The 25,949-nt window shown below is 41.7% G+C and overlaps 1 protein-coding gene across 5 annotated transcripts in view; it reads right to left on the reverse strand.

Moving 5' to 3' along the window:
• Window positions 1-25,949, reverse strand: part of LOC117514031 (thrombospondin type-1 domain-containing protein 7A) — a 602,038-nt gene that overhangs the window by 299,085 nt on the left and 277,004 nt on the right. For all 5 annotated transcript variants that reach the window (XM_034174316.1, XM_034174317.1, XM_034174314.1 and 2 more), the window contains exon 8: window positions 6,482-6,676. In XM_034174316.1, the coding sequence (XP_034030207.1) occupies window positions 6,482-6,676 (195 nt within the window). The remainder of the gene's footprint in view (window positions 1-6,481; window positions 6,677-25,949) is intronic.

Genomic DNA, 25,949 nt, shown 5'->3' on the forward strand with positions numbered 1-25,949 from the left:
CATGACATAAATTAAATAACATTCTAAATGTCCAAAGAATGAGCTGCATAACTATGGAAACCTTAATTATAACAAACACAAAATCATTATTTTTACAGCCCCATTTCTACTATCATTATCCTATAACACACACACGCACACACACACACACACACACACACACACACACACACACACACACACACACACACACACACACACACACCCCTTTAACTGCATATAGATGTGTCTGCATGTTTAGTAAATGTGTTCATCTGATCCATCATCTATTGTTAAGAGTACACAGCACAAGGAATTTTAATCAGGCAGGTGGCTATTACCAGCAACAACATTTTGTGATACTGGGTGGCGGGGTAGCACATGGGCCAAGGAAGAACAATTTTTGGAACAGATGAAGATAATTGAACAGGTCTGGGAGAATGTGCCCGTGTTGGATGGTAACTATCCGAGCAGCTGTCCATCAAACCTGCTCAAAAGTAAACATCTAAGTGCTGCAACCAGGTGAAACATGAGCATCCTGTTGGCCTTGACAGTCTGCTTATGCAGCTGAAGACTGAGGCACGTATGCGGATCACACCCAGAGAAATAGTCCACATGGCCAAAATGTTAGAGTTGACATTCCCTCACAGTGCAAGTAATACTCCTCATCTGAGTCTGCGGAAGTAACCAATCTTTGACACAAAGTCATTCAACTGATACTCAATCTCATGAAGAGAGTTGGTGCTAGTGCTGGTACAATTTAGGCCACGAGTTACTGTCCAAGTCTTTAAAAATAAAGTTGTAATGTCAACACATCCAGCATTTTGTATTTTGACTTCTTTCCACTAGCAGCACCATAGCTTATTCTCATAAAAAATAATAGTAAAACATGAAAAATTGGTGCACAAAAAAATCTAAACTACTCGTATGTATTTTTTTTTGTACATATCCCGCATATTTAGGTGATGATATCACCAACAATAAAGATGATGGAGCAATCCAAGTGAAAAAAAACTGTAAAATAGTGTTTTATGTATTTTATTACTATTGTACTTCTAACTCTAAACTTCCACCTAAGCCTAAGGGCCTGGTCACGTGGCACATGGTGATAGCTGAACAACAGATAAAAACAAAAAAAAAGTCACAAATTGTTGAGAAAAGGTGGATGAATGATCCTACACCTTCCCCATCACTAAAAACCTGCAAAACAAGAGTGCAAAAAGGAACACAACAAAACCGAAACTAACACAAGAAAAACGAAGTGAACGTCAACCTCAACGCTTTAAATAAAGTCAAAACGTAACATTCACAATGACGTGACCGACAGCGGGTATGAGACCGAGCACAGCTAGCCTTGTCCTCATGTCTGCAGTACTTGCAGGGGCAGGATTTGGTTGTCTTCACAACAGGTGAGAGATGCTGCTTGCCTTCAAACAATAACAAAAACAACAGCAACGTGTGTGCACACAGGCCAGTCACAAACGGTTAGAACGTGCGTAGTTAAAGTAGTTGATAAAACATTCTTGCCGCTATTGTTTCTATATGACAACATTGCTTTTTGTCCCACACATGGACGAGTCATCAGTGATACGAGGATGTTACTCGCAGCTTGTCGGCGCTTTGGTTATTGATCCGATCAGATATCGTCAATGTTTGTGCCAGACGTCGGACTTGGGAGGCTGGATGAAGTTGGACGACAGTCAAATGGAAAACTGACATCACAGAAACTATGAAAACGATGAGGAATCATCAAGGCAGAAAAGGAATATGGATGAATGGAAGTTGTCGTCGGGATTCGTTCACATTTTTCAACAGTTTGAAAATTCTGACAAAGCGCCAGCTACAGGAACCAAGCTGGGCAACGGTTAAACGATGCCGAAAGTCAATGTTAGTCCTGATTTCTTGTTTCGTTTGGACTTTAGTGCCCTTTGCTTGTGCCGTATAACCGGGGCTTAACTTTAACCAAAATGCAAACGTGTTTCACTGAACATCAAATCTGACATGCACAATGTGCATGTGTACGGGAATTCTTGAGTTTATGCACAAACTCTAACCCTTAATTTTTCGTATTGTATTATACAAAATGTCTAATGAGAATATCCTGCACACACTTGATGGGCTCACTGGTCCTCACCTGTACCTATCAGCTCCAAGAATTTCAGAACTGAATATGGAGATTTTGCTGATCCGCCTACTAACTGACTGACTGACTCCATTAATCCTGTGCTTGCTCTGCTAATCGTAGGGAATTTGTTACCTGCTGACAGCTTCAATGTGTGCTTTCTAGAGTAACTTGTAATAAGAAGCTCAACATAAATATCAAACCATATGCATTAGGAACAGTTAACATATGTCCTCGCGCTTATGGAAGGATTTTTGTTTTCTTCATGCCTATGACAGGATTCCAAATGATTGATGACTTCTACAACCCACCAATCACAAACGCAATGCATTACTTTGGTGTGTACAACCACAATCTACAGCATTTTCTAAATCCATCCCATTGGTATCTTTCTCTCGCTTTGTTGCCCTCTCATTTCTCGTGTGAGACGGCAGTCATTCAGCCGTTGTGTTGATGCACTGCGAGTGCCCGCTTCGTGGTTGAGTAATTGCCAACACTTAGAGCTTTCAGCAAAGACCGAGAATCAGTGCGAGGTGTGAGTCCTTCACACCTGTATTTCCCTGCCTGGGTTGACAGAGAGCCAGTTTCATAATGAGCGGCAAAGCGCAAACAGGCTGAATCACAGAATGCCAACTCAGACAAATGTCACCCTAATGCTAACTGAGAGTGACTTCCTCTCTGCAGACTGCTCCATGCCAGCTCAGTAAAGCTGCATCCAGCACACATAACACAGTGCCTCAAATGAGCCAGAGCTGTTGCAGAACAGTGACCTACAAAAAGCTTTGTGCTGAACAACCAGCAAAACAGGAAACGGGCTTAAGCACAAATGGGGCGGGGACTCAGCATGTTTGAGTTACCCAACTATATTCAGGTTTGCAGGATGAAACATACTGGAGCATTTGTTATTCTGCCCACATCTTAAAATGACACCATTCAACAAAATGATGGGTGGTAAACACTGAAAGGCATTTAGATGTCAAAATGTCCCACCATAATCACCGTGGCATTAAATGAAACCTGTTATGCTAAAAAGGGTATTAAATAAGCTAATTAATGTATTAATGAGCACATATTTCTCTGTCAACATGTTGGTGTTGCATGTAAATGGGAAATGTGTATACAAAAACATTACAGAATTCTCAGGGTTTCAACATCTTCCCCCATTAATATTCAAAACAGTAGAGTCTAAATCTGGCAAGGACCGCCAAATCGAGATAATCTAGTCTAGAGGGGGAATCTATGGTAAAGAGACAAAGCTGCACAGGTGTATCTATACAGAGCAACTCTCTTCCTCCCCTCCAAAAAACCCATATATATATATATATATATATATATATATATATATATATATATATATATATATACACACACAGTATATATGGGTATACGGTAGAGCCTGTTCACAATGAGGTACACACAAGCACATACTTAAAAACACGTGAAATTCAACCATCAACCACATCCCAGCTCTACGAATACTCCTTAAATGCAAGAGTGGATAAATTGTTTGGGCTGCTCTGTGGACATCTTGAGAATGCACACAATCCCCAATAAGCTGTGTCAAAGCCAGACTATACACAGGCACTGTGAGTGCTGTGTAGAATGGAAGCAGAGTCTCTGATTTCTTTTGTTTGGACCCCTACATAGTATAGAAGAAGTATAGTATATATAACCCTTATGACGAAGAAACATAATCGAGCCTATATAGCTTATACATGAACTTTATTATCAATCCCTATAAATATAATCAACAACCAACCAACACACATCACGCTACCGTCACTCCACAGTCACTCACAGTCACAGATTGGCAGGTGCTGTGTCTTATCATTCAGTATTTGCATGAAATAGACTTCTCCTCTATTTTGGCCCCTCCTAGCTGTTGGCACAGTGTCTATTTGCAACCTGCTATTTGTCGACTGCTGCTGTAAAACACCCACTATGATTGAAACTGAACAGTAGTTGGTCATTTTGCCTCTGCCACTCGCAGCTAATGTGACCAAGGGGTGATGGGAGTCCCAGCCATGCTTGCCAGCATTATGAGCTCTGTAATCAGACCGCCCCCCTGTTGGACACACTATGTAATGACACAATTTATACATCCAAAATAACAAGTTTTCATATCAGCAAAAATAACACAGATACATTTGTGAAAGGCTCACTCTGGCCAATAATATTGACCATTCAATGTATGTGTCTGGCTCTAGAAATGTTTTCTGGTTTTTCAGATCCCCCGTACAGTTTCAAGATCAAATCCAGTCCCTGAATAATGTCAGAATGAGCTCTCATTATGAAATCTAATGATACTGTGCCATTTCCTTGTATCTTTAACACAATTGTAATATTTTTAACCACCAACATGATCATGATCACTAATTCAACTAAATGCTCAAATGTTTACCAAAAAGTTCCAGAAACTTCAACACCTGTGACAGACCTTTAACAAATGCAATTATGTGATAAATTAACATGGTAGGTGTGACATACAAAACACAAATGAACAAAACTGCTGATTATTTTGCACTACTAACACACCATCTGTCACCCGGTGCAAAGCACTGCAGAGAACAACACAAGTGCTGCTGGTAGTGTACAACCGACACACTTGTGGATTTCATTCCCAATGCCCTAGTCTTTTAAACTGCAAATCTACTTGCACTTGTCTGCATAACCTTGTCCTCATTGGTCTATAGATAAGGTTTGGACAAGGGCAGTGCAGGTGGATTAGGATCATATAAAAAGTAGAAAGCGACTGTTCCATAGGCCAGTAAAAATTTGATTTAAAGTCCAGCACAATGTATTTGGAGTATTTAAAAGTGTGCAACATTCACATATGCCTTACATGATGGCTTCAGCACATCCATACACCGTGCTTGTAAACATGTGCATGTGGACAGTGCAACTCAATTTAAAACATAATAAAAAAAGTACAAAATTTTAATAACCCTGGTTTGTACTATATTTTTATGTTACTTTTCTTCCTCCCCAGGTTGGCTAATAGACAGCCCCAGAATGGCACTGAGTATGGCAGATGCTTTGTAGAAATTGTGTAGTCGGATGGGGGACTGTTTCAGTTTTCACAGGGGTAAGCACATTAAACATGAATTGAACATAAAATGTACAATAACGATCATACATCAGTAAAAAACACATCGGAACTCATGTTTTGAGACAAAAATTAATCAGAAACAATTATCACACACTCTACCTGTAACAGATAAAGGTACTCCTCCACTCCATAACTGTGCTAAAATGAATTAATTATTAATGTGCCAAATTTTCAGTTTGAGTCTGAGCAAACAGTTTTTATCTTCCCATTCAAAGCGCTGCAGGCAATGCACCTCCTTGGGGAATTGTCCTTCCATTTTGGTTTTTGCCTTTAAAACCCCTCTCTAATGTGCATGCAACATGGACTGACAGCTGTCCGTGAAGACAGTCCACAATAATGAGAATGAATAGCAGTGGATGCAGTAAGTGGCAATCCAAGTTTCAGAGCAATCACGACCCTTGCAACATAACAGGTTGTGTATGATATTGTATGGAAAGTTAAGTGCAATAGTCTATATCTATATATATATATATATATATATATATTCCGTACCGGAACCTTATCATATATTTCATTTTGCAAAACCTTGAATGGGTTTGTGCTGTCCACATCACTTTTTCCTGTGCATCAGTCCCTAAGTGTGCACACAAGTTTGTTCTCTGAATACCAATGTATCAGATACTGGGAAATGTGAGTTTTAAAGGGCATGAAATATGATATTCTGCTTTGTTTCATGGTATGACCAAAATATAGTCTGCATGCTGCACCCTAGTTTGTGCTCAGATTTGACACTGCAATGTGGAGTTATACATGCACCAAAAGCACTTGTGCTATGCACCTTTGACAGGGCAACACAGATCGTCAAGATAGGGCCCTATAGCTATTTTACACATTGACAAATGCGGCTGAATCTAATGGCCGAATAAATTCTAAGAGCTACGAGCAAACATGTGTTACCCTCCATCACTGTGATCCATGCCACTACCATCGTGGTAACTGTGAGGAAAACACACATCCAGATGACACACAACAAAAAACATTGACAAGGAGACACATAAACACAGAGATTTAAAGAGGAAAGAACAAGTGCATGCAGGGAAAAGATCTTAGCACAGATTAAAAAAAGTGTCAGGCAAGGAGACAGACTGAAAAGAAATAATCATCCACACAGATAAGGAGGCTGTTTGAGATAAGGACAATGCACATTCAGACAAGTGTGAAATCCAGACATTCAGTGAGTGACAGTAAAGGATGACTTAAAAGGCCATGATGAAGCTAGTGATCAGGCCTCACCTGCATTTATTCCACACAGCATGGTGCAGCAGACTCACCTTCTCCAGCATTGTATGCCAGAATGGAACGGGTCCTCATCTGTTTTCCCTCAATAGTCTTACTGGAGCAAGTCTGCGAACAAGTGGACCATAGAGTCCAACCACTGAGAACACAGTCCCTTGAGCAAGGCATTTCACAGGGCACAGGCGCTGGAGCTGGAGATGATGAACACAGACTTCTATCCACCTCTTCACCTGAAATAAACCACAGAATCTACTGAGGGAGGAAGGTCAGCTCATTTGAAGTTGCACTTTAATGTAAAAATCATAGACGATGTGCAAAGATGGAGGGAAAAACAGCTCCTTACAATGAAATGCTAAGAAACAGATAAAAGGAAAAGACAATTTTAAAATAGATTTTCTTGAAATTTAATCAGCTTTTCCAACTTTTTGTTTAATTGTTTATAGAAACACACAAACAGACACAAACATAACTATCACAAACTCCCTTCTTGCTTTGTGGAAGAAATTGGGATAAAATATCCTCCTTGCCCTCGTAGCTGGAGCAGAATAGGTTATTAAGGACTTGACAAAGGGTCAAAATGAAAAGTTCATGAACAACCTACTGTTTTGAAATCCATGATAAGGTGGTTGTGCCACAATATCTGTCTTTGAGATGACTCAGTGTTTAAACAGTTATTAGCTGGCAAGAGGCCACCAAGAACCTGCATTCAGCAACAAGCCTTCATAAAGTGCATGATAAAAGGTGGATGCAGTAGGTGCGTACGAGGTCTGTCCATAAAGTATAGATCCTTTTTATTTTTTCAAAAACTATATGGATTTAATTCATATGTTTTTACGTCAGACATGCTTGAACCCTCGTGCGCATGAGTAAGTTTTTCCACGCCTGTCGGTGACGTCATTCGCCTGTGAGCACTCCTTGTGGGAGGAGTCGTCCAGCCCCTCGTCGGAATTCCTTTGTCTGGGAAGTTGCTGAGAGACTGGCGCTTTGTTTGATCAAAATTTTTTCTAAACCTGTGAGACACATCGAAGTGGACACGGTTCGAAAAATTAAGCTGGTTTTCAGTGAAAATTTTAACAGCTGATGAGAGATTTTGAGGTGATACTGTCGCTTTAAGGACTTCCCACAGTGCGAGACGTCGTGCAGCACTCCCAGGCGCCGTCGTCAGCCTGTTTCAAGCTGAAAACCTCCACATTTCAGGCTCTATTGATCCAGGACGTCGTGAGAGAACAGAGAAGTTTCAGAAGAAGTCGGTTTCAGCATTTTATCCGGATATTCCACTGTTAAAGGAGATTTTTTTAATGAAAGACGTGCGGACCCGTCCGCACGTCGGGACGCAGCCGGCGCGGTGCGGCAGCACAGGAAAAACACCTCCGTGTTGATAACCATTTGTAAAATCCAGGCGGCTTTTGATGGCTTTCAGTGGAGTGAGTATATGAGAAATTGTTTAACAGCTGGACATGTTCCAAGTTGTCCTTAAGGCTTCCAACAGAGGTGTTTTTCCTGTGGCGGAGCGTCGCGGCGGCCGCGTGCCGACGCTGCAATCCGCCCGGACGTCTTTCATTAAAAATCTCCTTTAACAGTGGAATATCCAGATAAAATGCTGAAACCGACTTCTTCTGAAACTTCTCTGTTCTCTCACGACGTCCTGGATCAATAGAGCCTGAAATGTGGAGGTTTTCAGCTTGAAACAGGCTGATGACGGCGCCTGAGAGCGCTGCATTTTTCAAACCGTGTCCACTTCGATGTGTCTCACAGGTTTAGAAAAAATTTTGATCAAACAAAGCGCCAGTCTCTCAGCAACTTCTCAGACAAAGGAATTCCGACGAGGGGCTGGACGAGTATATACGAGGTCTCTTAGATAATAAACCGACCCTTTTATTTTATTTTTTAACTATATGGATTTGAATGACATGCGATTACACCAATCATGCTTGAACCCTCGTGCGCATGCGTGAGTTTTTTCACGCGTGTTGGTGACGTCATTTCCCTGTGGGCAGGCCTTGAGTGAGATGTGGTCCCGCCCTCTCGGCTGAATTCCTTTGTTTCACACGCTGCTCCAGACGGCGCGCGTTGCTTTATCAAAATTTTTTCTGGACCTGTGAGGAATATCCGAGTGGACACTATTCGAGAAATTAAGCTGGTTTTCTGTGAAAAGTTTAACGGCTGATGAGAGATTATGGGGTGTTTCTGTCGGTGTAAGGACTTCCCACGGAGCGGGACGTCGCGCAGCGCTTCCAGGCGACGTTGTCTGGCTGTTTCGAGCTGAAATCATCCTAATTTAAGGTTCTGTTGACCCAGGACGTCGTGAGAGAACAGAGAAGATTCAGAAGAGGCCGGCATGAGGAGTTTATGTGGACATTCCACTGTTAAAGGTCATTTTGTAATGAAAGAACGTGCGCGCAAATTCGCCGAGTCGTTTCTGTGACGACGACGCAAATCTGTGTGCGCCGCGACCAGAAAAACACCTCCGTGTTGAAAACCATTTGTAAAATTCAGGCGGCTTTTGATGGCTTTCAACAAGTGAGTAACTGAGAAATTGTTTAACAGCTTGGACATGTTCCAACTTGCCCGTTAAGATTTCCAATAGAGGTGTTTTTCCTGCCGCAACCCCCCGCGGTCGGGTCCAGCCTGACATGCGACTCTGCCCGCACGTTCTTTCATTACAAAATGACCGTTAACAATGGAATGTCCGAATAAACTCCTCATGCCGACTTCTTCTGAAAGTTCTCTGTTCTCTGATGACTTACTGCGTCAACAGAGCCTGAAATGTGGAAGTTTTCAACTTGAAACGGCGAGACGCTGCCGCCTCGAAGCGCAGATCGCCGTCAGGCGCCGTGGACCGTCCTTAAAGCGACAGTTACAGACCAAAATCTCTCATCAGCCGTTAAAATTTTTACCGAAAACCAGCTGAATTTATTGAATGGTGTCCACTCAGTTGTGCCTTACAGTTTTGAAAAAATTTTTATCAAACAAAGCAACAGTCTCTGAGCCATTCCTAAACAATGAAAAAAATCGACGAGCGTGTGGACGACTCCTCACTCAAAGACTGCCCACAGGCGAATGACGTAACCGACAGGCGTGAAAAAACTCTTGCATGCCCACGAGGGTTCAAGCATGTCTGATGTAATCACGTGATTCAAATCCATATGGTTTTTGAAAAAATAATAAGGTCGGATACTTTTCTAATAGACCTCGTGTATATATATATATATATATATATATATTTATATATATATATATATATAATCATTAAACAACAAGCCATGCATTATACGGTTTGAATGCATGACGCGGAGCGGAGTGGTGTTACTCCGCGAAGTGCATTCAAATCAAATCAAATCAATTTTATTTATATAGCGCCAAATCACAACAAACAGTTGCCCCAAAGCACTTTATATTGTAAGGCAAAACCCATACAATAATTACAGAAAAACCCCAACGGTCAAAACGACCCCCTATGAGCAAGCACTTGGCGACAGTGGGAAGGAAAAACTCCCTTTTAACAGGAAGAAACCTCCAGCAGAACCAGGCTCAGGGAGGGGCAGTCTTCTGCTGGGACTGGTTGGGGCTGAGGGGAGAGAATCAAGAAAAAGACATGCTGTGGAAGAGAGCAGAGATCAATCACCAATGATTAAAAGCAGAGTGGTGCATACAGAGCAAAAAGAGGTGAATAAAAAGAAACACTGGGTGCATCATGGGAAACCCCCCAGCAGTCTAACTCTATAGCAGCATAACTAAGGGATGGTTCAGGGTCACCTGATCCAGCCCTAACTATAAGTTTTTTCAAAAAGGAAAGTTTTAAGCTTAATCTTAAAAGTAGAGAGGGTGTCTGTCTCCCTAATCCGAATTGGGAGCTGGTTCCACAGGAGAGGAGCCTGAAAGCTGAAGGCTCTGCCTCCCTTTCTACTCTTACAAAGCCTAGGAACTACAAGTAAGCCTGCAGTCAGAGCGAAGCGCTCTATTGGGGTGATATGGTACTAAGAGGTCCCTAAGATAAGATGGGACCTGATTATTCAAAACCTTCTAAGTAAGAAGAAGAATTTTAAGCTCTGTTCTGGAATTAACAGGGAGCCAATGAAGAGAGGCCAATATGGGTGAAATATGCTCTCTCCTTCTAGTCCCTGTCAGTACTCTAGCTGCAGCATTTTGAATTAACTTAAGGCTTTTCAGGGAACTTTTAGGACAACCTGATAATAATGAATTACAATAGTCCAGCCTAGAAGAAATAAATGCATGAATTACCTTTTCAGCATCACTCTGAGACAAGACCTTTCTAATTTTAGAGATATTGCGCAAATGCAAAAAAGCAGTCCTACATATTTGCTTAATATGCGCATTGAAGGACATATCCTGATCAAAAATGTCTCCAAGATTTCTCACAGTATTACTGGAGGTCAGGGTAATGCCATCCAGAGTAAGGATCTGGTTAGACACCATGTTTCTAAGATTTGTGGGACCAAGTATAATAACTTCAGTTTTATCTGAGTTTAAAAGCAGGAAATTAGAGGTCATCCATGTCTGTATGTCTGAAAGACATTCCTGCAGTTTAACTAATTGGTGTGTGTCCTCTGGCTTCATGGATAGATAAAGCTGGGTATCATCTGCATAACAATGAAAATTTAAGCAATGCTTTCTAATAATACTGCCTAAGGGAAGCATGTATAAAGTGAATAAAATTGGTCCTAGCACAGAACCTTGTGGAACTCCATAATTAACTTTAGTCTGTGAAGAAGACTCCCCATTTACATGAACAAATTGTAATCTATTAGATAAATATGATTCAAACCACTGCAGTGCAGTGCCTTTAATACCTATGGCATGCTCTAATCTCTGTAATAAAATTTTATGGTCAACAGTATCAAAAGCTGCACTGAGGTCTAACAGGACAAGCACAGAGATGAGTCCACTGTCTGAGGCCATAAGAAGATCATTTGTAACCTTCACTAATGCTGTTTCTGTACTATGATGAATTCTGAAACCTGACTGAAACTCTTCAAATAGACCATTCCTCTGCAGATGGTCAGTTAGCTGTTTTACAAATACCCTTTCAAGAATTTTTGAGAGAAAAGGAAGGTTGGAGATTGGCCTATAATTAGCTAAGATAGCTGGATCAAGTGATGGCTTTTTAAGTAATGGTTTAATTACTGCCACCTTAAAAGCCTGTGGTACATAGCCAACTAATAAAGATAGATTGATCATATTTAAAATCGAAGCATTAACTAATGGTAGGGCTTCCTTGAGCAGCCTGGTAGGAATGGGGACTTGTGTAATAAAAATGTTATTGTGCTGTTTTGCACCTGTCTTAAAGTAACCCTGAGAATGTATTTGTTATTTAATTTTGTTTTAGCACTCTGGGGTCAGTCTGAACTGGGAGCGAAGAGCTGGATGTACTTGTTACACTGATAGCACGACTTTGTTTTCGTAACCACTAACGACTGGGAGTGAAGCATGCTGGGATCATTCTGAACTGGGAGTGAAGAACTGCTTTTATTATATCTTTGAAATAACTTTCAGATGCCTGTTGATTAAAGAAATTATGTGCGCCAGGGAGGTTGAGTTGGCCACTCACCCTCCCTTCGCGGACACACTAGAAAAGAGGGAGTAGAACCATGCTTCAACAGAGTCTGCTGCGGGTTAACGTACGAACGCCCAGCCGGTTGACAGGCGCACTCTGCTGAAGGTGTTGGCTCTCCACCTTAAAGGCGTCACGGTAAGAGAAAAATGCGCTGCAACCACTTGTGTTTGATGTAACTGCTTTTGTGGGGAATAAATATACGCCTTTTTATTCTAGCAAAATGCAGTCTGTGTGATCATTTCTGTGTGCCGATCTGACCGAACCTTGTGTTTCAAAACATTTTTGGCGTTGTCGGCAGGATACGGTTACGCTCAGACTACACACAGAAATGTCTTGCTTTAGATTGGGAAAGAGAGATGCGGAGGTGGCATCTCAGCAGGAGTCTTGCTTTAGATTGGGAAAGAGAGATGCGGAGGTGGCATCTCAGCAGGAAGAAGTGGTCCCGGGGTGGGATGGGATCACTTTTAAGGAAATAGGCCAGCTTCTACGGCGACGTGGGGGATGCCCTGGGCCGTGGACTGGAGCGATTCCCACCGCGACTCCGCCAGTTTTATGTGAAATGTTAAAACGGGTGGAGGTTAAAGAGAAAGCTCCGTTGGGAGGTATTCATGAAATGATGTGGATTTGTGCAGAAGCCTGGAAAGAGCGGGTTTTAACTTTAGATACAGTCCGCTCATCAGAATGTGCTAAATCACAAAAGGTGACAAGATTAGAACAACAAGTGAAGCAATTGGAAATTCAAGCCGAAGAAATAGACGGTGTACCAACTTCCTTCTTGGCTGAAAAATGTAAACAAAAAGGATTGAAAGTGACTTGTGTGTCAGGGATGCGCCCTGATATGTTTGAATTGGCCTCATTGTTGAAAGAAATTGTGCAGGGAGAAAAAGGAGTGAAACCTAGTGCCCCTCCCCTACAGGAGGAGGAGGAGGAGGACTCTGATGATGATCAGCTGCAAATAGCTGCAGTCCGGAAAGGAAAGAAAGACAAAAAGAAGGGGAAAAATAAAGAAAGGCGTTCTTGGAGCTTTGACCCTTGCGAGGAAGATTAGGATGATGGTCAAACTCTTGTGGCCCGCCGAGAATTAAAACAATGGTTCACAAGTGATATTAGACCCCATGTGTGATTGGAAATATTTTGGAAAAAATCAGTTCAAGTCACCTCGGCTTTAGTGGACACAGGAGCGGAGGCCTCATTGATTCATGGAAATCCAGAGAAAATGAAGGGACCTATAGTTCCCTTAACTGGATTAGGCGGACAATTGGTGTATGGAAAAAATATATCGATACCGCTTAAAATTGGAAATATGCCAATTAAAGTGTACACTGTAATAGTGACTCCAATTAATGAATGGATAATTGGCATGGATATTTTAGCTGGAATGACTTTGCATTTAGAACAGGGTAAATTTCAATTTGGGATAGCAAACATAAGAATGATTCTGGTGGGAAAAGTAAAAATGAAACCTTTTCCCATTCCAGAGGCTACATGTGTGATTAATCAGAAACAATATCGTATTCCTGGAGGACAAGCAGAAATTACTGCAACCATAAAAGACTACTTGGAGGCAGGAGTTTTGAAACCAGTGACAACAAAATGGAATAATCCATTGTGGCCAGTCCGTAAATCGGATGGTACATGGAGAATGACTGTAGACTTTAGAGGTCTAAATAAACATACACCGGCTTTGACTTCAGCTGTACCTGATGCTGTGAGTATAATTGAACGAGTGCAACATCATAGTGGTACGTGGTATGCTGTTATAGATTTGGCCAATGCATTCTTTACCATACCAATCCCAGAGGATAGGATGGAACAGTTTGCATTTACGTGGGAAGGACGGCAATATACATTCACAAGATTGCCACAAGGATATTTACACAGTCCCACTATTTGTCATAGAGTGGTGGCGGAGCATTTGGAACAGTTCCAGGTTCCAATGAGAATGATGATCTCACATTACATTGATGACATTATGCTTCAAGAAGATACAGAAGCAGAAGTAGTGGAATATCTACCGAAATTAGTGACTCATATGAAATCATTTGGCTGGGAAATTAATCCAGCAAAGATTCAGGGACCAGCTCAAACAGTGAAATTCTTAGGAATAGTTTGGAATAAAGGAGAGAGGGAAATCACACAAAAAGCTAAAGAGAAAATAGCTAACTTTCCAGTACCTCACAGTAAGACAGATGCACAACGATATATTGGTTTATTTGGATTTTGGAGACATCATATTCCACATTTAGGACAGATTTTGCAGCCTTTATATCGATGCACTAGAAAGAAAGAAGCGTTTGTATGGGGAGAGGAACAACAATGCTCATTTGATATGGCAAAGGAAGCCATACAGCAGGCTGTGTCCTTAGGAAAAATGCAATCAGGACCAGTAGAACTTCAAGTGTCTGCTCTAAATGATTATGCTAATTGGAGCTTATGGCAAAAACAAAACAGGATACGAAAACCTTTAGGATTCTGGTCGAGAAAACTCCCGGACGCAGGTATGCGTTATACACCTTTTGAAAAACAGCTTTTAGCATGCTATTGGGCGTTGATTGAAACTGAATCACAAACGGTGGGACATGAAGTAATGATGAGGACACAGATACCTATTCTCTCATGGGTGATGAGTAATCCCACCACTCACCGAATAGGGACAGCTCAGGAGGCTAGTGTAATAAAATGGAAATGGTATGTGTCAGAGCGTGTAAAACCAGGTGAAAAAGGGGTGTCATTGCTGCATGAACAAGTAGCTGATGCTCCTGAGGAAGATGAGGAACCTTTTGAAGTTCAACCATTGGAGGAATTTCCTGTTAAAGCAGGAAAAAGGTGGGATGATTTGTTAGATGATGAGAAAAGTCGAGCATGGTTTACTGATGGTTCCTGTCAATATCAAGCAGGAAAAAGGCAATGGAAAGCAGGAGCTTTTAATCCACAATTAGGTCAGTCTCTGGAAGAATTAGGAGAAGGAAAAGCAGTCAGTGGGCGGAGTTGAAGGCCGTGCATATGGTGGTCATGCAGGGAGGACCACAGGGCCTCCATATTTATACAGACTCATGGTCAGTGACCCAAGGACTACTTACCTGGATGCCTACATGGCATGCCACTAATTGGAAAATACATTCTAAAGAAGTTTGGGGAAGAGAATTGTGGGAAGACATTTAGGAAAAGGCTAAAACAATTCCTATTACTGTGACGCATGTAGATGCACACACTAATGGACAAGACTCAGAAGCTTTATATAATAAAGCTGCAGATCAATTAGTAAAAGTAATGATTGAATTAAGACAATCCAGCCCAGGATTGGCTAGATGGGCTCATGTCAAAGCAGGATATTGGGGGGTTCAAGGTACCCTAAAATGGGCCAGAGATCGAGGTATTGATCTAAAATTGGATGATGTGAAAACAGCAATCACTGAGTGTGAACAATGTCAACACCACCGGAAGGGTGTTCCTCAACATTTGCATGGGCAGTTAAATCGTGGAAAAAGTCCTGGTCAAATTTGGCAGTTAGATTTTATTGGACCACTGCCCATGTCTAAGGGATGTAGACATGCATGCACTGCTGTAGATACATTTTCTGGGGTCTTGGTAGTGCATCCATGTAAATTTGCAAATCAAATGGCCACACTTAAGTGTTTAAAAATAATACAGCAGTATTATGGTTTGCCAGTACAGATTCAAACTGATAATGGCACTCACTTTACAGGAAATAAAGTGAAAGAGTGGGCCCAAGAACATCATGTTGAATGGATTTATCATATTCCCTATTACCCGCAAGCGGCGGGGTTAATAGAGCGAATGAACGGGCTTCTTAAAGAGACCCTACGGAAGCTGTCAAAAGATCGCACTATGCGACAATGGAAACAGGATTTGACCACTGCTGTGGATCAGCTGAACAATCGACCTTTAGGGTCAGGATCCACACCCTTGATAAGAATGATTTCAGGAGAAATGATAGAGCATACTACAGAAAGCATCAAAATGTGGAAAATTGATCCACAAGCGGAATTAAGGACATTGACAACCGTTCAGGGCTAGGTTTACAGTGTCCAAAAGGGACATATGGGCATGTCCTGCCACGTAGTGGTCTATCACTCAAAGGGCTAACTATTCAAGCCGGAGTGATAGATGCAGATTATCAAGGTGAGATTGGAGTGGTTTGTAGATTGTTTGGAGAACAACCCCTGATATTGAACAAAGGGGACAAAATTGCTAATAATTAAACCCTGTGAAATGGGGTTGGTACAGGAGATACCAAAACCCGTAGTAATAACTACACGAGGAACACAAGGTTTTGGTTCCTCAGATCAAGCAGGTGCCAAAGTTTGGGTGAAACAACCTAATGGACCGCCTAAGGCGGCAGAAATTATAGCTCAAGGGAATGATGCAACTGTTAGTATACTCTATCAGGGTGAAGAAAAATGGGTAAATGTGCCTGTATCAAAGTGTTATGTAAGAGAAGACTAATCGTTGTCATTCTACCCGTAGTTACACTTGTGTTGTCTAGGCTCGGATTGATGCCCTGCTGGGAGTTGCTGATCGGGCGATCGAGGACCACAAGAGGCGGGCGTCGCTATGGCAACCAGTGGAAGCCCCGGGATTGGAGGTGTCGGCTGCTGGGTCATACTCCTCCTTGTAGGTGGTGCCATGGTCTCCGGTTGTTGGGGAATGACGGAAGGACATCAAGTGAGAGAAGTCCAACCACGAGTGGAGCTCGTCTGGAGAAATCTCACTAAAACAAGTCAACAGGACAATTTTACTTGTGCCACAAGCAACAGTGAAGACAAAGGTATACTGGCAAGTTACCTTTCCAAAAATTCCAATTTGCAGAAGACGTCGAAGGGCGTGGTATGACACTCTATTAGGAGGAACAGGAACTGTCCTGGGGGTGTCGAATACAGTAGATAATGAGGTAACTAGAACAATGCTATCTAATACTGGACAATATTCGTCTCAAGCGCTCCATCAGGTTGGAGAGTGGTTACCAACCACATTGGTGGGGCAATTACAAAATGCTAATTTATGGCAAAAAAGTTTTCAATGGCAATTGAAATTATGGAATGAAACTTATGATGCATTTAAAAATATTTCGCATATGGGAAATTGGACAGCATGTACATTACAAACCATTCATGCAGAGGCTCAAAAGGAAAGATTTCAGCGAATAGTTACTACAGGGAACTATCATGATTGGAGAAGGATTTGGAACATTAGCAACACCTTATGGTTAAAGCTACATCCAGAATATACACAATGTAATGAAACAGTATGTACTGGGTATTGGACCCAGTACAATGTGACACAACCAAAGGTTGTTTGTAAATATCAAGTGTTACCTGTGATAACGACTAATGGCTATTGGTTCTTGCATATGGATGGAGAGTGGTTAGAACCAAAAACTAATACGACTTTTGATACCAAAATGTGTGACAAAACAGATAAAGGTATGGCCTGTGTGCTGCAAACGGGATATGCCAATCCATGTCTAACCGACTCAGAGGTTGTACTTTGTGACTGGACTAGGGAAACACCAAGAGAAATGTTGTGGCAGATCGGCCCACATGCTCTGTGTGTTGCAACAATGAAAATAATTCACAAGTACCTTCGGTTCCGTTTACTGGCTGCCTGAACAATGTGCACTTATGGCATTGGGGAGACCGGACGTATCGTTTGACTAATTATTCTGTATCAAGTCGGCTGACTTCGGTACAATGGGATGTATTGCATTCCCCATGGAGTCTTTCCCTGGAGCGTTTCAAATGCGCATTGGAACAATCTACGGAAATTCAGCAATTAATAGAGTCACATACGTCCAACATCTCCAGTCTCATGGTGTCTACATTGATAGCTAGTGACCGGGTAAAACATGTGGCAAAATTAGTACAGCAAGCATCAGCACATCATTGGTGGGATATCTTTTCAGGGATGTCTGTCATTGCCAGGAGTACCTTAGTGCCACCTTTGATATAGCAATATGTGTGATGACTTTTTGTAACACTTTTATCTATGTTACGTTTAAGGCGAAAGGTGGAATGGGTAATAGTTCAACGAATGCGATGAAATTGACACTGTTAATTCATGATCCTTTTGGAGTAAACCAATATAATGTTACATTAGACCCCACAACATCGGGTTTTGTATGAGTATATTGTTTGGGACAGGTATAATCACGACTATATTACTCAAAATTTTGTTTGTGAATCACTAGAAGAAATGTGGGAAATGCTATGGCAGGACATAATCGTTGGAATAGGCTGGAGCCCAGCCTTACCTGAATCTGTTGGTGGTTACATAAATTGACTGGTGCAAAACACCAAGAGTGGAATGTGTAATAAAAATGTTATTGTGCTGTTTTGCACCTGTCTTAAAGTAACCCTGAGAATGTATTTGTTATTTAATTTTGTTTTAGCACTCTGGGGTCAGTCTGAACTGGGAGCGAAGAGCTGGATGTACTTGTTACACTGATAGCACGACTTTGTTTTCGTAACCACTAACGACTGGGAGTGAAGCATGCTGGGATCATTCTGAACTGGGAGTGAAGAACTGCTTTTATTATATCTTTGAAATAACTTTCAGATGCCTGTTGATTAAAGAAATTATGTGCGCCAGGGAGGTTGAGTTGGCCACTCACCCTCCCTTCGCGGACACACTAGAAAAGAGGGAGTAGAACCATGCTTCAACAGAGTCTGCTGCGGGTTAACGTACGAACGCCCAGCCGGTTGACAGGCGCACTCTGCTGAAGGTGTTGGCTCTCCACCTTAAAGGCGTCACGGTAAGAGAAAAATGCGCTGCAACCACTTGTGTTTGATGTAACTGCTTTTGTGGGGAATAAATATACGCCTTTTTATTCTAGCAAAATGCAGTCTGTGTGATCATTTCTGTGTGCCGATCTGACCGAACCTTGTGTTTCAAAACAGGACTATTAGACATGTTGATGGTTTGGAGGAAGTAACTTATGAAAATAACTCAGAACAATCAGAGAGAAAGACTCTAGCCAAATACCAGCATTACTGAAGGCAGCCGAACATAAAGATATGTCTTTGGGATGGTTATGAATAATTCTAATAGTTAAAATTTTATTTGCAAATAAAGTCATGAAGTCATTACTAGTTAAAGTTAAAGGAATACTTGGCTCAAAGAGCTCTGACTCTTTGTCAGCCTGGCTACAGTGCTGAAAACAAACCTGGGGTTGTTCTTATTTGTTTCAATTAGTGATGAATAGTAAGATGTCCTAGCTTTACGGAGGGCTTTTTTATAGAGCAACAGACTCTTTGTCCAGGCTAAATGAAGATCTTCTAAATTAGTGAGACGCCATTTCTTCTCCAGCTTACGGGTTATGTGCTTTAAGCTGCGAGTTTGTGGGTTATACCAAGGAGTCAAGCATTTCTGATTTAAGGCTCTCTTTTTCAGAGGAGCTACAGCATCCAAAGTTGTGCTCAATGAGAATGTAAAGCTATTGACGAGATAATCTATCTCACTCACAGAGTTTAGGTAGCTACTCTGCACTGTGTTGGTATATGGCATTGAAGAACATAACAAAGAAGGAATCATATTCTTAAACCTAGTTACAGCACTTTCAGAAAGACTTCTACTGTAATGAAACTTATTCCGCACTGCTGGGTAGTCCATTAAAGTAAATGTAAATGTTATTAAGAAATGATCAGACAACAGGGGTTTTCAGGGAATACTGTTAAGTCTTCAATTTCTATGCCATATGTCAGAACAAGATCTAAAGTGTGGTTAAAATGGTGGGTGGGCTCATTTACATTTTGAGCAAAGCCAACTGAATCTAATAATAGATTAAATGCAGTGTTGAGGCTGTCATTCTCAGCATCTATGTGGATGTTAAAATCACCCACTATAATTATCTTATCTGAGCTAAGCACTAAGTCAGACAAATGGTCTGAAAATTCACAGAGAAACTCACAGTAACAATCAGGTGGACGATAGATAATAACAAATAAAACTGGTTTTTGAGACTTCCAATTTGGATGGACAAGACTAAGAGTCAAGCTTTCAAATGAATTAAAGCTCTGTCTGGGTCTTTGATCAATTAATAAGCTGGAGTGGAAGATTGCTGCTAATCCTCATCCTTGACCCATGCTTTGAGCATTCTGACAGTTAGTGTGACTCGGGGGTGTTGACTCATTTAAACTAACATAATTATCCTGCTGTAACCAGGTTTCTGTAAGGCAGAATAAATCAATATGTTGATCAATTATTATATCATTTACTAACAGGGACTTAGAAGAGAGAGACCTAATATTTAATAAACCACATTTAACTGTTTTAGTCTGTGGTGCAGTTGAAGGTGCTATATTATTTTTTCTTTTTGAATTTTTATGCTTAAATAGATTTTTACTGGTTATTGGTGGTCTAGGAGCAGGCACTGTCTCTACAGGGATGGGGTATTGGGGGGATGGCAGGGGGAGAGAACCTGCAGAAAGGTGTGTAAGACTACAACTCTGCTTCCTGGTCCCAACCCTGGATAGTGGGTTAGAGGGTTTAATAAAATTGGCCAGATTTCTAGAGATGAGAGCTGCTCCATCCAAAGTGGGATGGATGCCCTCTCTCCTAACAAGACCAGGTTTTCCCCAGAAACTTTGCCAATTATCTATGAAGCCCACCTCATTTCTTGGACACCACTCAGACAGCCAGCAATTCAAGGAGAACACGTGGCTAAACATGTCACTCCCGGTCCGATTGGGGAGGGGCCCAGAGAAAACTACAGAGTCCGACATTGTTTGTCAAACTGTATAATGCACGGCTTCTCATTGTTTAATCCGCTTATACCATGGTCCAACACAGTGAGCTAACACACAAATATTTATTTAAGTTAACAGAACTTGATAAAAATGTGTGAGTGTCTGGGACTATTTTATGCCAGTCTCAAGATATTTTGGTTCTGATGCACTTACTGAGTCTGCGGGCTCGCGCCGCAGCGGGCCACTCACACCGCCCCCCTCTCTGCTGTGTTGAGCTGCGGCCAACTCTGGCAACAGGTCCAGAAACTACACTCGCTGTTTTGATGCAGAGCCCGCAAGGATAAAACTGTTCTTCAATCTTGTCCAGTTCATCTGATGTTAAATTTTGACGCCGTTGCTTTTGCTGTTCTTCTTCCACCATTCGGAAGATTCAGACGGCTTTCAGTGGCTTTTCAGTCGTGTGACTATCCGAGAAATTGTGGAAGAGCTGGGCATGTCACAACATGTCCTGTGAGGCTTCAACACGGTGGCGCTTTTGCTGCGCCATCTGCTTCGTGCCAAAACCATCGGCATGAATTTCACTGCAACTCTTTTCATGGCAAAATCTTCTTTCACAGTGGAATGTGCCAAAAAAGTGCTGATGTCCACCTCTTCCACAATTTCTCGGCTAGTCACACGACGGTCCCGCATCACCACAGCGTTCACTCTGGAAATGATCCGGTCATTTCAGCATGTTGATGGCCAACCGGAGCCCGGCTCGCTCTCCACCGTTGTGCGGCCGTCTTTAAACTGGTTGTACCGCTCCTTAATCTGTGTGATGCCCATAGGATCGTCACCGAAAGCCGTCTGTAACTTCCGAATGGTTTCCACCTGGCTGTCGCCCAGTTTCTGGCAAAATTTGATGCAGTCGCGCTGCTCCAGTCGTTCCTCCATTTCCTTGCAAAGAAAAAACGACGAGAGACTCCACCCATCCTCACACAAAGGCTGCTTACAAGCAAATGACGCAATCGACAGGCATGAAAAAACTCACGCATGCGCACGAAGGTTCAAGGTTGGCTCATGGAAGCACATGTGATTCAAATCCATCAGGTTTTTGAAAAAAATAAAAAAGTTGGATACTTTTCTAACAGACCTCGTATATATATATATATATATATATATATATATATATATATATATATATATATATATATACACACACACACAAGCAGTGCATCTAGACAGTACTCACAGAGCTTCACTTTTTTCATATTTTGTTATGTTGCATATGTACATAAGTATTCACACCCTTTGCTCAATGCTTTGTTGATGCACCTTTGGCAGCAATTGAAGCCTCATGTCTTCTTGAAAATGATGCTTGGAGCACCTATCTTTGGGCAGTTTTGTCCATTCCTCTTTGCAGCACCTCTGAAGCTCCATCAGGTTGGATGGGGAGCGTCAGTGCACAGCCATTTTCAGATCTCTCCAGAGATGTTCAATCAGATTCAGGTCTGAACTCTGGTTGGGCCACTCAAGGACATTCACAGAGTTGTCCTGAAGCCACTCATTTGATATCTTGGCTGTGTTCTTAGGGTCATTGTCCTGCTGAAAGATGAACCATCGCCCCAGTCTGAGGTCAAGAGTGCTCTGGTGCAGGTTTTCATCCAGGATGTCTGTACATTTCTGAATTCATCTTTCCCTCAATCCTGACTAGTCTCCCAGTTCCTGCCACTGAAAAACATCCCCACAGCATGATGCTGCCACCACCATGCTTCACTGTAGGGATGGTGCCTTCTTCCTCCAAACATGATGCCTGGCATTCACACCAAAGTGTTCAATCTTTGTCTCATCAGAATACAGAATTTTGTTTCTCAGGGTCTCAGCGTCCTTCAGGTGCCTTTTGGCAAAACTCCAGGTGGGCTGCCATGTGCCTTTTACTAAGGAGTGGCTTCCATCTGGCCACTCTACCATACAGGCCTAATTGGAGGATTGCTGCAGAGATGGTTGTCCTTATGGAAGGTTCTTCCCTCTACTTCTCCCTTGATCGCTCAATTTAGACAGGCAGCAAGCTCCAGGAAGAGTCCTGGTGGATCTGAACTTCTTCCATTTACAGATGATGGAGGCCACTGTGCTCATTGGGACCTTCAAAGCAGCAGAAATGTTTATGTACACTTCCTCAGATTTGTGCCTGTCTCATGGCATGTTGTGATTCAGCAGCATGAAATGTACATTAATCTACTGGTTACGGGGAGAACATGCAAACTCCACAGAAAGGCCACAGGTGGGAATCGATCACATGACCTTCTTGCTATGAGGCAACCACTAAGCCGCCGGATAGGTGAACTGTAATTCTTTAACTGACCATGAATGTAATTGCGAGTGTGAATGGGTCTGTCTATAGACCGCAATAGCCTGCCTTCCTGTCCAAAGTGTACCCTGCATCACGCCCTATGACTGCTGGGATAGGCTCCAGCCCCCCTGAGACCTATAAATGGAGTTAAATTATAGAGGCATCAGTGGTGGGCACAGCTAACCAAAAAAATTAGCTTCGATAACAGATAATAAGCTAACTGAAAAGTTATCTTTTATAAAGCTAAACCAATAAACCACCCATAAATTTATCGGAAGCTACAGAGAACCAATAACTTCCAGTATTGTCTCCGGTACACTTGCAACTACTAACAAGCTGATTTTGAGTTTTAACACCACGATCGCTTCTGCTAGCATCAAAGGCGACAACAGACCCAAACAATGATTCAGAATTTCTGTCTTTGTGTGCCCTGCGCACTGCTGGAAGTTCCTGTTTACTACATGGCTTCCAGCAGCGAAGCAGTTGAGAGGAGCAGCGAAGCTCAACTTTCTACTCACTAACAGTGTTGCCATGAGGCAGAGGTCTTCAAAAATAAAGCAGTGCTGACTTATGGTTTGGTTTATAAATAAAATTAATACTGACAGAATAACTCCATTAATGTCAATTCTGTCATTTGTACAAAGTTAAAAAAAGTCCCTTCGGCTGCTCCCTTGTTTGCACTCGGGGTCGCTACAGCAAATCCAAGGTGGATATGCATGTTTAATTGGCTCAGGTTTTACGCCGGATGCCCTTCCTGATGCAATTCCACATTACATGGAGAAATGTGGCAGGTGTGGGATTTGAACCCGGAGCCTTCTGAACTGAAACCAAGTGCATTAACCACTTGGCCACCACTCCTGCTATTTGTACAAAGTTAAAATATAACATATATTTTTTAATGTCGAAGTTTTGTAACAAACACAGACCAATGCCGAAGGGATTATGGGTAAAATGTGCCTCCGCTAACACTGATTGGTTGACACATTCATTCTATGTAAACTAACACATTAATGTGAGGTGTGTTGTGTGTTGGTGTTTACAAATAAATGTGCTTTTGTAAAATATGCCATTTTTTTATTTGTAAAAAAAGGCATTTTCAAAAAAAAAAAAAAGCCAAGTTGTAATTAGATAAGTGTCTGATATAACCAGTATCAAAATAAATACAACACTGCCAACTACTGGTGCCCAGACGCTCAGTACTCAAGCTGGGCTTACACTGTGCAAGTTTTGGCCATTTTTCAGCTGATTTTTCACTCGTGCGAGAATTTTTTAGATCTCACCGAGTTTCAGCTTAATCACGCATCCTGCATCGTGCAGTATACAGTGGAGTAAAAAAGTATTTAGTCAGTCCCTGATTGTGCAAGTTCTCCTACTTAGAAAGTTGAGAGAGGTCTGCAATTTTCAACATAAGTACACTTCAAAATTTTTAAACCAGGTTCATGAAATGTGAACAAGAGCTGTAATATCGTTACGAGAAATATGTTTTCATATTTTCATATCTGAAAAACATAATGTACAGTGGGGCAAAACAGTATTTAGTCAGCCCCTGATTGTGCAAGTACTCTGACTTAGGAAGATGAGAGAGGTATGTAATTTTCAACATAGGTACACTTCAACTATGAGAGACAAAATGAGAAAAAAATTCCAGAAAATCACATTGTAGGATTTTTAAAGAATTTATTTGTAAATGATGGTGGAAAATAAGTATTAGGTCACCCACAGACCTGTAACTTCTTCTTTGAGAAGCTCTTCTGTCCTCCAACCTGTATTAATGCACCTGTTAGAACTTGTTATCTGTATAAAAGACACCTATCCACAGCCTCAAACAGTCAGACTCCAAACTCAACTATGGCCAAGACCAAAGAGCTGTTGAAGGACACCAGGAAGAAAATTGTGGATGTGCACCAGGCTGGGAAGAGTGAATCTACAATAGTCAAGGAGGTTGGTGTGAATAAATCAACTGTGGGAGCAAGCGTAAGAAAATGGAAGACATACAAGACCATTGATAATCTCCCTCGATCTGGGGCTCCACGCAAGATGTCATCTCGTGGGGTCAAAATGATCATGAGAACAGTGAGCAAAAATCCCAGAACTACACGGAGGGACCTGATGAATGACCTGCAGAGAGCTGGGACCAAAGTAACAAAGGCTACACACTATGCAGAGAGGGACTCAAATCCTGCAGTGCCAGGCGTGTCCCCCTGCTTAAGCCAGTATGTGTCCAGGCCCATCTGAAGTTTGCCAGAGAGCATATGGATGATCCAGAAGAGGACTGGGAGAATATCATGTGGTCAGATGAAATCAAAATAGAACTTTTTAGTAAAAACTCAACTGGTGAAGACTTACAGGAAACGTTTGACCTCTGTCATTGCCAACAAAGATCATGTTACAAAGTATTGAGTTGAACTTTTGCTATTGACCAAATACTTATTTTCCACCAAAATTTACAAATAAACTCTTTAAAAATCCTACAATGTGATTTTCTGGATTTTTTTTCTCATTTTGTCTCTCACAGTTGAAGTGTACCTATGATGAAAATTGCAGACCTCTCAGACTGACTAAATACTTTTTTGCTCCACTGTACATGGAGTAACGAGCTGCATTTAACCTCTCACGACCACCTCCTGATCGGATGGCTGAATGAAAATCAAACCTGTTTGATATCATGGTCAGCCGTCATGAGGGTATCCTGCTGCTGAACGCTACAAATGTCCAACCTCTCGCACTGTGCATGTGCAAACACTGATGCGGAATTGGAGAGAGCATAAACAGTGATCATCTCTTTGGGAGAGCAGCTTCTATTTCTTTTTCCTCCTTTCTTCAACTCATGTAAAGTCTTATATTGTTTTTTTTTGTGTGTTAAAACGCTCATGTCTCCCATCAAGAGTTTTGGT

This window comes from Thalassophryne amazonica, chromosome 7, assembly GCF_902500255.1.
Source record: "Thalassophryne amazonica chromosome 7, fThaAma1.1, whole genome shotgun sequence".
Taxonomy (NCBI): domain Eukaryota; kingdom Metazoa; phylum Chordata; class Actinopteri; order Batrachoidiformes; family Batrachoididae; genus Thalassophryne; species Thalassophryne amazonica.